Source organism: Solanum tuberosum, unplaced genomic scaffold (assembly GCF_000226075.1).
Source record: "Solanum tuberosum cultivar DM 1-3 516 R44 unplaced genomic scaffold, SolTub_3.0 scf00104, whole genome shotgun sequence".
Lineage (NCBI taxonomy): Eukaryota > Viridiplantae > Streptophyta > Magnoliopsida > Solanales > Solanaceae > Solanum > Solanum tuberosum.
Window position 1 is genome coordinate 169,715 of NW_006239030.1, and position 11,925 is coordinate 181,639.

Here is an 11,925-nt window from a genome sequence, read left to right on the forward strand (position 1 = left end):
AAGAACTAAATTGTGGATGTCAGGGAAGAGAGTCTCCATATTTCCTTCTGCATGCCAATCATCCTTCCAAAACCTAGTTTTTATGCCATCTACCACTTTGATCTTGGTGTTAGGTTTGAATTCATTCCAAAGTTCTCTAATGGATTTCCATAAGCTAACACCATAAGGGGTGGTAACCTCCTTTGTCATCCAACTATCACACTCTCTTCATATTTTGCCTTTATGACTGAGCCCCACAGATTCTGATTATCATTTGAGTACTTCCAAAGGCACTTCATCCTCAAAGCTTTACTCTGGTTCTTCATATTCTTGATCCCCAGACCCCCAACTCTCTTTTCAGTGATCACAGTTTTCCATTTGACTAAGTGATATCCTCTCCTTTCCTTGTTCCCTTGCCATAAAAAAAGCAATTTCTCCTGATGCTATCCAACCTATTGATGATTCCCGGTGGGATAGGAAATAATGACATCATATATGTTGTAAGTGCATCAAGCACATAATTAATCAAAGTTAGTCGTATTGAGACTTCCACCTTCCTAGCCTCTTCTCACACTTCTCAATCACCCCATCCCAGATTTCCATAGAGTTGGATTTTTCCCCCAAAGGCATACCCAAGTATGTGGTTGGGAGGACACCCACTTTACCTCCCAATATTGACTTCAAAATTTCCATGTTTGGTACTTCATTTACCGGATACAAGAAGCTTTTTCCTCCAATTGACATGTTGCCCAGAAATAGCTTCAAAAATAACTAGAATCAGTCTCAATATTTTAAGGTAGTCTTCCTCAGCATCACAAAAAATTAGGGTGTCATCTGCATATAGTAAATGAGTGATCTCTAGACTTTCCCTTCCAGACTCTAGCAACTTCAAAACCTCTCAGCCATCCTTCATTGCATGCATTCTTGATCATATTGTTGAGTCCCTACCATGACTAGTATGAAAAGGAAGGGTGATAGGGGATCACCCTGCCTAAGACCTCTCTGTGACCTAAAAAATCCTGCTGGAGAGCCATTTACCAATACTGAGAAGTTCGTTGAAGATATGCAAAATTTAACCCACTGTCTCCATTTTGTGACCAAAATCCCATCTTCTCTAGCATACCCATAAGAAAGTCCCAATTGACATGGTCATATGCTTTCTCAATGTCTAATTTGTGTAGAATTTCTGGGTTTTTTTAGACCAACCTGGAATCTACAACTTCATTAGCTATGAGGACGGCATCCATTATCTGGCTCCCTTTAATAAAAGCTAATTGTTGTGAATCGACAAGTTTGGACATCACTTTTTTCAACCTTTCAGTAAGCACTTTTGAGAAGATCTTATACATACTACCTATCAAGCTAATAGGTCTAAAATCCCTCAATTCTTTTGCACCTTTCTTCTTTGGGATTAGGGCTATGAATGTAGAATTCAGACTTCTTTCAAACCTCCCTTGTTCATGGAAGTGTTGAAAAGTCTCCATTATGTCACCTTTCACCACCTCGCAGCATTTGATATAAAACTCCATAGTAAAGCCATCTGGTCCTGGTGCTTTATCAGTTGCACACTGCTTTAAACACCTTAGAACTTCTTCCTCGTCAAAGCTTCTTTCAAGATCCTCCTTTTCCTCCCTTGTCAACCTTGGGCAATTTAAAAAATTGTTGGCAGGTCTCCACTGCAACTCCTCTGTATAAAGCTTCTGATAGAACTCCACTATTTCCCCTTGGATTCTTTTTGGTTCTTGGACAATGTTCCCCTGGACTAGCAGTTGGTCTATGTTATTGTACCTCTTGTGTGCATTAGCTATCTTATGGAAGAACTTGGTGTTCTTATCCCCTTCCTTTAACCAAATTGATCTTGATCTTTGCCTCCAGTAGATCTCCTCATTTTTTATCAGATCCTCCAAGTTCAGAAGTAACCTTGCCTTTTCTGTTGCCTCATCCTCAGTTAGACCTCTATCAGTAGCAATGTTTTCCATAGCAGCCAGCTTTTCAAGTAAAGATTTTCTCTGTTGGCCTAGATTCCCTTGCTCACTTCTGCTCCACTCCTTCAGTTTGTGTTTCAGCGCTTTTAATTTGGATGCAAGGATGTAATCAGGCCTCCCAGTATAATCAAAAGAGTTCCACCATGTCCTTACTCTGTCAATGAAATCTTCAGTCCCTAACCACCAGTTCTCAAACTTAAAATAACTCTTGCTCTTCTTCCAGGAACCACCTTGGAGTGTGATTGGAGAGTGGTCTGATAATATTCTCTGCATAGTGTACTGTTTCAAGTTGCTAAAAGCATCATCCCATTCTTGAGATACCAAGACCCTGTCAATTCTTGAAGCTATCAGGTGGTTATCCCCTTTGAACCAGGTGAACTTTGCATTTTCTAGTTGAAGATCAACTAGGTTTAGATCCTCGATCAAATCAGAGAACTCTCGCATCCCTATTGTTCTCCTGATACAGTTCCTCTTTTCCGAGACATATCTAGCCTCATTAAAATCACCACAAACTTCCCATGGACCTTCTATTAAACCTCTGATAGAGCCAATTTCTTCCCATACTAGTCTTCTTTCCACATAGCAATTTGGAGCATATACTCTTGTTATATGGCATGAGAAGTCCTGCACCTGTGATTCAAATTTACAGGTAAGGGTATATGTCCCAATCTCTAGAACTTCCCCTTTGCATATTCCTTTTTATAAGGCTTATCTTGTTGGTTTGTATGGCACTTCCCATCTGGTGTAGGTTAAAGTTATTCAATTCTACGTGCCAAAGTGATTATCTTCGTTTTGCAAAAGAAAATGATTACGTTCTTTTGTAGTTCATACATGGAAATTTGGTTTTACATACTTATATGAATATGTTTATTTCAATCTCTTATCTTTCTTATTAGTTTTGGAAAATCTCACTTAGTGTGTTCTTGATATCCTTGTGTGTGAAAACGCTTCAATGATGGTGAACTCCACTATTGTTTTGCAATGGACAGACTAGTTCCCGAGAAAATGGTATTAGGCTTCAATTTATTTGCATTAGAAGAAAATAAAGATATAACTATTTGATACTCTCTAACTTGTTGATCTCTTCATTGTTCAATGCATTTGTGTATGTGTACATGTCTCTCTGTGTGTGTGTGAACACAGACGTATTTATGCCTGCATCATACCTTTGATAGTTTTCATTAACTCTTTGATCCATTTAGTCAAGGAGAGAATATGAGAAGCAAGTGGCTGATGAAGAAGACGAGCAGCTGCGAAGTTTTCAAGTAATTTAGTGTCATTGTTCAACTTCATTGGGGGCATTTGAGAGTTGGAATGAAGGATAAGGGATTTTCATTTATTTTTTTATTTTTATGGTTATAATATTTTAATTATGCGAAATGGGGGTTGGATTAGAATATTTGAAAGTTTAGGGTTAAAATTAAGGGTAAAGTTTTGGGGGTTTTGGTGGGTTTCATAATTTTTTTAATTTTAACCCTAAACTTTCAAATATTCTAATCCAACCCCCATTTCGCATAATTAAAATATTATAACAAAAAAAATAAAATGAAAATCCCTTATCCTTCATTCCAACTCTCATATGTCCCTTTTAGCTCGTTTTCAAGAAGATGAGCATTCTCTAGGGTCTATGAAGAATGCTGATCTTTTTCTTGGGTTTTTTAGGCTGCTGTTGCTGCAAAGTCTACGATTGTACACGAAATCAAGGAGATGCCTCTTGTTCCCAAAGTCCAGGTTAGTCTCTAAACTGATTATGCCTTGAGAAAAGCACTGTATTTTTAATGATCGTGTCTTATTGTTTCTTAGCCACCATTTTATCAGCATTGCGCCCAATTTTTGAAATTCTCTGCCTTCACTTCTGCTGTATGGCCTTAGTTTTATGATATATTAATAAATGGTCAAATGATGTGACATGTATGTGGAACTAATACCAAAATGGCTGTTGGTCTTTTATCTGAACTATCAACAATGTTATTTCTTTTTAATGATTTCATAGTCTCTCTGAACTGAGATACCAATGGTCTTTCATAAACGTTGAAAAATGACAAAGCTAGGTGCACGTCAGGGCGGTCATGCTGGCATTTCGCCTAGGAAGTGCCTCAGGGCATGCGTCTCATCATCCTAGCCAGTGCCTTAGGGGATGTGTCTCATCGCTAACCAGTTCCTCAGGGATTAGGTGGAAAATCATTCCTGCTTGCATCTGGTGGAGTGTGTGGAAAGAAAGGAATTCCAGATTTTTGAAGGCACTAGCAGTTCTATCCATAAAATTAGGATAAATTGTCTTAGTCTGCTCTTTTTTTTGGTGTAAACAAAATATATGAGGGTAAGTAGGTGATTTAGTTGATTTAATTGGCAATGATCGTTTTTAAGACAGTGGTCTTTTGTACCTTTTTGTTGTTTTTGTAAAGATTTCAGGTGTCTACGTCTTGTTTAATAGAAATTCAATTGTTACCTCCCTAAAACAAAGGAGCCATTAATAAGTATAGAAAACCTTACAATGCTGATGCAGAAGAACGTCCATTTAATCCATTTCCTCCCCAAATCCATATCCTTCAAGACTTAGTTAAGTTACAATTGACATGGTCATATGCTTCTCCAATTTACATAGGACTCCTGGTATTTGACCCCTCAAACTAGTATCCTCACAATTGTTGGTGATCAAAGATGCATCCATTATCCGTCTCCGAATGCTATTTAATTCTTGTGCACCATCTTTTTTAGTCTTTCTGTCAATATCTTGGAATTGATCTTATATACAAATCCATTTTTTATCAAGAAATGTAAGTACAAGTTCGTGTTGGTGATAAGTGATAATTTCTACACCACACAACAAACCAACTAACAAGAAAATTAGCACCAAGGAGTAAGTAAATTCAGAAGGGAGATAAATTCCCCAACCAAACATTTTAATAAAAGGAATCAGTAATTTTACCCATGATAAAGCTGATTACTCAGTGAAAAGAAGAGGAAATTCCCCGATAAAAATAATAATAATGAAAAAGAAGGAAATCCCCCCCCCCCCCCCCCCAAAAAAAAAAAGGTTGAAGGAATAAAAAATATATAGGTGATAGAGCTGATTAATCAGTGAAAAGAAGAGGAATTGTTGGCTGGCAAGTAGGGATGACGACGGGGCGGGTTGAAGTGGGTTTTTTTTAAATTAATGCAGGGCGAAACGGGTTGCAGGTATATGTGATTTTATGTGGGTTCAAATTTAATTTTAACTTTTTACATATTTATAAGAGTGATAGAGCATTATTTATTAAGATAATTTATATAAATCTACTAAAATATTCGAGATAGTATATGAAAATGGTTCAATAAAAAAATAATACAATATCTTACATGTTTTCCAATTGACCCCTAAAAAATAATTTTTTAAGTTACTATCCTATTAAATTAATACAACCTAATGAAAAAAAGAATTTATTGTTATGAATTTTATTTTTAGTATTAAACTTAACTAGAAAAAGAAAATATTAAAAAAGTTATGCAGGGCGGGTTCATGCGGGGCGGGTTGAAAATGAAAAAAGTTGTTATGTGGGGCGGGGCGGGGCGGGGCGGATTATAAAATTTGCGGGTTAAGCTCAACCCGTCTCACCCCCACCCCGCACCGCCCCATTGCCATCCCTACTGGCAAGTGACAGCTAGGAGGTAAGCCAAAATGACATACTGCAACAACTATTAATTTACTAGCGAGAACTTGAAAAGCCTGTGATCAAACTATTCAATATTCTTTTTCTTACTGCTGCCTAGGAGCTCCCATTTTTCTTTTTGCTCCCTTGGTGACTTGAACCCACTACCTTAGGGTTAGAGGTGGAAGAAAGCTTACCATCTGTGCAACCCCTTCTAGTCAACTATTCAAGATTCAGTTAATTAAATTTAGAATCTGAAACTTCTATCTTTGATATCAATAGTAAGTTTCCAATTTTAGATAAATGGTAAGTTTTCCTGGATATCTTCCGTATTTCACATTTTCCTGTGGGCATAGGGTTCCTGTCTTGTACAATAAACAAATGGCCACTCTTAACTGTGCCAATCTATAAGGGAAGGGAAAGGGGAGTACTCGTTACATGACCAATATAATTGATGTTGAATTTTGTGTGGTGTATATCAATATCATTATGAAACAACATTTGGCAAGATGTAACGCATTGCATTGTTGGTTGATGCAGGAGCCGAAATTAATTAAGAGGAAGAATCCTCCAGCTAATCCATTGGGAATGATTGTCAAAATCAAGCCACAAGCTAAGAAAGCTAAGATGGATCTGGTATCTTCCGTCTCTTCTTTGACAACAGCTACCAAAGCATCCAATGATGACAAAAAACAGCCTTCATCAGATGTTGATAACGTATCCAAATCTGAAACAGAAGAATCCCAGAGATTAACAAAAAGACCTAGTGCTAATGCTGACAACCACGAACCTGTTACAATAGGTGGTTTGGTTTCATATAGTGATGAAAGTGACGATGATTGACTGTGGCATGTTCATATATTAATGAGAATTTGCCTTGGTTTAACCACATCTCGAGAGGAACTAAAGCCAAACAAATTCACTGTCACATCCTCTTTTATGTGTTCTAGCAGAGACACAAACTGCTTTCTTCAAACACGTACAATATTAAATTTCTGTAGAAGATAACATGATTTTTGTAGGTGGCCCAGACACCACGGTCATCAAAAAACACTAGGTGATTCTTTCCATCTGTTCTAGCCTTGGTGGATAGAGTTACTTGGTATATGTTGCTGGTGGGAGGTGGCAAGTATCCCTTGGAATTAGTCGAGGTGCGTGAAAGCTGGCCTACAGTCATAAAAAAAACATGTTTTTTTTTTGTAGTAGTAAGAGTATGGTTTAAATAGTGCAGTCATCCTCGGCTAGGTTTTTGCTTCTTTGGAGCAAGGATGAAGTCAATGAGTTAGGATTTTGTTTACTTCTTAGAACAAAACAATTAAAGTATCTGTTGTTATCAAGAAATTTGGGGTTGTTTAGGTTGTGCTGCTCTACGGAGGGGCTATATTGGGGACAGATTTGACACATTTGTATGTGTAAAAAATGTCAGAAGTCACACAGGCAACAAATATATATATTAACAGAAATCACACAAGTTAATGAATACACTTTTTGATAGCAGGAGAGACATTAATTAGTTAGAGCATCATCATGATCCTTGTTCATCATGTTGAGAAATGTAGGAAGATGGTGGCTGTGGACGCACCAAGTCATGAGCCTAATGCCATTTTCAGGCAAAGGCTGTTTGCTAACAATGCCTACAGGTATCACAGCAGACCCTTGTACTGGTATAACATGCACAGGTTTGCCCCATCCATAATCAACCTCATTAAAACCCAATCGTCCCCACTCCGAGATAAACAATGTGTCGTAACCCACTCCTGGTCCTGGTGCGAATGGATCGTTGAATTGATCATCATTCGTAGATTTGTTAGTCTTGTTATTGAGCCATTGTGAAAATTCTGCTGGTAGGTCAGCCTTGGCATCTTTGATCAGCTTCACTACCTCAGCAAGAGATGCTTCGGCCACTACTTTGTTTGAAGCCTTTACAGTCACCGGGAAGAAACAGTTCCCGTAGAACCCTTCTGGTAGCGGCACTAGTTGTCGACAATTAGCGAAGAACACGAGTTTCACTTCTTCATCACCTGCATTAGTGGCAAAATCACGAATTTCACTAAGAGAATTCAAAATTGAGTATGTATATAGAGTATAATCATCCGATGAGGGGGTCAATTGGCCATCCTCTGTTGGTTGTAACTCTGCTACTGACCTGCGTCATCTGCAGGAATAAAGCTTGTATTCGACGAGGAGTTGGAGGGATTCTTCTTGTCATCTGTTATATTCAAAATTGCTCGGGTTCGGTGCCTCCACAAAGTAGCAGCTATACTCTCAAAGGAGGAACAAAACACATTTTGATCCATTTTTAACTCTTGCATCACTTGGTGTTTTAGCTGATTGATCTCATCCAGGGGAATGTTGAAACTAGCATGCTCCAGCCGCTGATCTGGTACTGGAATAGTGAGTGGTGGTGGCATTGACGAGTTGTCTTCTGCAACTCCTTTTTGTGGAGGTGGGAGGAGAAGCTCCCTGCACCACACTGGTGCAACGCTCAGTTTCTCAACACCCCTAGCGAACTCACCCACTGCTTTTAGAAACTGTGCAGCACCCAGTCCGTCACATATACTGTGACAGAAAGTAAGTCCCATAACATATCCACCGCACTTAAATTCAGTTACCTGTACATGATCATGACAATGACAATCGTATCGTTAACTATTTTATCACCTAGTTCTCTCTGAACATATGTGCACTAAAAAAAAAAAAATATATATATATAGCTAGTTGTTTACCTGCACAAGCACCAGTGGGTCAATGAAAGAGTCATAACCAACAGGAAGTGGAGTAGAAGAATGAACTAGTTGAGGTAGAAGTTTATTAAAAGTAGTGTCATCTAAAGCTGAAGCTTCATCGAAGTAGTTGACATCGAGGAGAGTACAATCAGCAGAAGCCTCAACAAACCAAATTCCCTGACCCGAACAATCAATCTGGAGAAGCTGGTTATTGTGTGCTGAGAATTTCAGACGACCTGCTAGCGGGTAATAAGGAACCAAAGCTTTTCCAAATGCCTCTTGAATGACAGTAGCATTTCCTCCTTTAAAGACGTGTAGTGTACGAGCATTGCATCGAAGAACAGCTAAACTGTCTATGACTGACAGATCAAGCACACTACCAGTTGGAGTTTGTCCTGATGGTGTTATGAAATTGCCTCCTGATGATCCCTTTGTAGTCACCAAAAAGTCCATCACCATTGCTTTTGATTCACTACGAACAGGATTGAGCCTTGCTATAGGTAATTGGCAGGGCAATCCTGAATCAAATCCTGTTCTTCGAGAACAAATAAAGGACAGTTACGTAAAGAAATGGACTTTGGGCCTAACTCAACCCCAAAATCTAGCTTTTGAGAAGAGTATTATCCAAGTTCATATAAGGAGATAACTTATTTTCATCAATCATCAATGTGAGACTTTTTCATTCTTCAACAGTTACAAAATAATGGCTTTCAAGTTTAGATAAATCCTAGAATTAATAGAAATGGGAAATCCGAAGTCTTATTAAAAAATGGGAGTAGGGGATGGAATTACAAGGTGGGAATCGAACTTTCATCAACAAGAAAATTCAAGTAATAGACCAACTGAGCTACTAAGACAATGTGGGAATCCGGAGTCAAATCCTATTTTCCCGAAAACAAATAAAGATTCAGAAAAATGGAAATGAACCTTGATATTAAAACTTGCAAAACGATCATTTTTAAATTCAGAGAAATCCTGGAATTATATAAAATAGGCAAGCCAAATAGTGTTTTTTTCATAAACAAATAAAAGTTTAGAAAAATGTAAATTTACAACAAAAATAAAATGGAGCCTCACCTCAATTGTTAGCAAATTAACAGTAGGATATATTCTATATTTTTATTTATCCAACACAATAACAGGGTAATGGCAGATTTATAGCTGGTTGAAGTAACACAAAAGTTTGCTTGGCTTGTAAGTCCATGAAACTGAAACTTTGGCTTCACATTGGGGAATGAAGCACTAATATTATAAGCTTATCTCACTTATTTTACATGTATATATATTTGTTTCTTTCCTAGTTAGGTGACTCTATATTATAAATGTATAACTTACCTATACGAAAACCACATATACATCAAAATCCATGCTAGAGTTAGAAGTTCGGACACAAATTCGATTGCATTTAATAATTTTTACCCAAATGGTATATTTGTGTTAAGAAAATATATTAATATGCACAAATATTAAATTTAGAATAGATTGTTATAACTACTTAATGTTGTCATTCTAATTAATAAATTTAAAGTCCAACAGAAAAAGTTCATTTTCTCGTATATTTACTCCATTTTAAAAATGGTTAGTGGTAGTGTTTAAGACATTATTCTCTACTTTTTTACTGGGTAGAAAAAAAAATTATTCTTCATGATTCAACTAATTAATTGATTAAATTGTTTTATTCATAATTAGAGAATCAATACTTAATTTATTCTAGTGAAAAATTATTTAAGTCAGATTCATGAATCTGTATTTTATATATATTGTGGAGGCCATTATTGGTTAAATCAGATGCATGAGCAACCAAAATAATCCAATTGGGATGGAGTTTTTAAATTTTTTTTTTTATGTAGTCCTTCTTAATTACCAGGCATAAATTCGTCCTTGACGTATCGTCCAAATTTATTCTGCATTTTGGAAAGAATTCAGTACAAATTTTACTTGTTTGCCTATTGCTAATGTTCGCTTTTACTCGTTTAATTTAAACTTTATGGTTACTTTAAAAAATGATAATTGACATAAATATTTATCATAATATTTATATTTATTGACGTTTAATTTAGACATTAAAAATAAGTTGAAGAATAAATAATTAATATTGAAGGTAAAATATGAAGAAAAGAAAAACATGTTTTTTTATATGCTAAAAGTATAAATAAAAATGGTAATGTATTTTTTAATATAGACTGATATTAAATTTGTCAGATTATTCAATACACCAGTTAGTATTTCCAAATACTCTCTTTGTCCAATAATATTTATCCACTATTGATCTGACACACTCTTTAAGAAACAATAAATAATAAGTGTAATGTTACTATATTATTCTTTGACTTTATTAAATTTAACGTTTTGAGAAATGTGTTAGATGATAAATAGTATTTAATAGTAAAGGTAAAATAGACACAATAGCTAAATTATTTCTTGATTTTTTAAATTGAACAAGTATTATTACACAACTATTTTTAATATAATAGACAACTATTGTTGGACGGATGGAGTAAATTGCGAAGCTTTTTTGACCAACTTGGAGTGAAATTGACATAAATGTCTACTGTCTATCCCCTCTTCTTTCTTTTTTTGGGTGACATTATGAGCATTGGGAAATGTTAGTGGTAGCAATAAAAGCAGCTAATAAAACCTCAATAGAAAAATTGTTGAACTGAAAGCCGGCCTTAATAACCTAATGGTAACATTGGGCATGACTTTGACGTTATTACCCTTTTAAGGTGGGATGGCCTTGTGCAATTGAGATCAGATTAGAAATGAAGATATTTGAGACTAAGTTAAGGTAGGAGTGACCTTGGTGGGGGACAAAATGGTGGAAGTAAGACTGAGATGGTTCGGACATATGAAGAGAAGATGTATAGATGCCTTCCGTGAGGAGGTGTGAGAGGTTTACTATGGATGGTTCATAAGAGGTAAATGTAAACTGAAGAAGTAATTAGACATGATATGACACAACTTCAGCTTAACGATACATGACTTTATATGAGAGCCTTGAGAGGCTAATCCTGGATCTGTCGCTGATGAGAGGCTATGATAACATGAATTATAGTAGAAAGTTAGTAGATAGTTAAACATTGTCTTACTCATTATTCCATCTTCGTATCATTACTTTTATAATTTCTTGTTCTTTGAGTTTTAAATATGTCCATGTGAATTGTGACAAACATTTTGAGACTCGGGAGTACAAAGCAATATCTTGACAACATTCTAACAAAATGTGAATAGTGAAAATGTTGCAGCTTGATTTCTAATTCTAAACTTCTAATTACTTAGTTACTATGCAAACATATGAGATACAAAATAATTTGATAGAAAATTAACTTATCTATTTAATTAGTAATAAAATGTAGTTAAACTCCTAACCAATTTAACAATAACTTCTAAAATTCAAAGAAGTAAAATTTATATTTAGCTTTAATAAACAATAAAATAATAACGGCCGAACTATTAAAAAAATTGAATGTATAATTTTAAAATATAACAAATTTATGTTAAAATTTTGGGATAAGGGTCTGAAAAATACCCCAACTTTGGTCGAATTTGCTGTTACGATACTAAACTTTCATGAGGACCTATTACCTCCCTAGACTATTTAATACC

The 11,925-nt window shown here is 35.9% G+C and overlaps 2 protein-coding genes across 3 annotated transcripts in view; one reads left to right on the forward strand and one right to left on the reverse strand.

Moving 5' to 3' along the window:
* LOC102586947 (uncharacterized) overlaps positions 1 to 6,601 on the forward strand; it is a 9,787-nt gene extending 3,186 nt beyond the window's left edge. Inside the window, exons 5-7 of the mRNA XM_006349086.2 lie at positions 3,167 to 3,229; positions 3,627 to 3,695; positions 6,134 to 6,601. Of these exons, the coding sequence (XP_006349148.1) occupies positions 3,167 to 3,229; positions 3,627 to 3,695; positions 6,134 to 6,436 (435 nt within the window). The 3' untranslated portion in view covers positions 6,437 to 6,601. The remainder of the gene's footprint in view (positions 1 to 3,166; positions 3,230 to 3,626; positions 3,696 to 6,133) is intronic.
* A 421-nt stretch (positions 6,602 to 7,022) lies between these two features.
* On the reverse strand, positions 7,023 to 9,487 carry LOC102587282 (3'-N-debenzoyl-2'-deoxytaxol N-benzoyltransferase). Of its 2 annotated transcripts, none has more exons than XM_015309486.1 (4): positions 9,397 to 9,487; positions 8,320 to 8,854; positions 7,740 to 8,205; positions 7,023 to 7,614 (listed from the first exon to the last, which is right to left on the reverse strand). In XM_015309486.1, the coding sequence occupies exons 2-4, from the start codon at positions 8,776 to 8,778 to the stop codon at positions 7,100 to 7,102; spliced, it is 1,440 nt and encodes a 479-aa protein (XP_015164972.1). In that variant the 5' UTR covers positions 8,779 to 8,854; positions 9,397 to 9,487; the 3' UTR covers positions 7,023 to 7,099. The 2 variants fall into 2 exon arrangements, with proteins under 2 accessions (XP_015164972.1, XP_006349149.1); XM_006349087.2 differs by having other exon boundaries at positions 8,320 to 8,849; positions 9,397 to 9,478.
* Between the last annotated feature and the right edge of the window lie 2,438 nt (positions 9,488 to 11,925).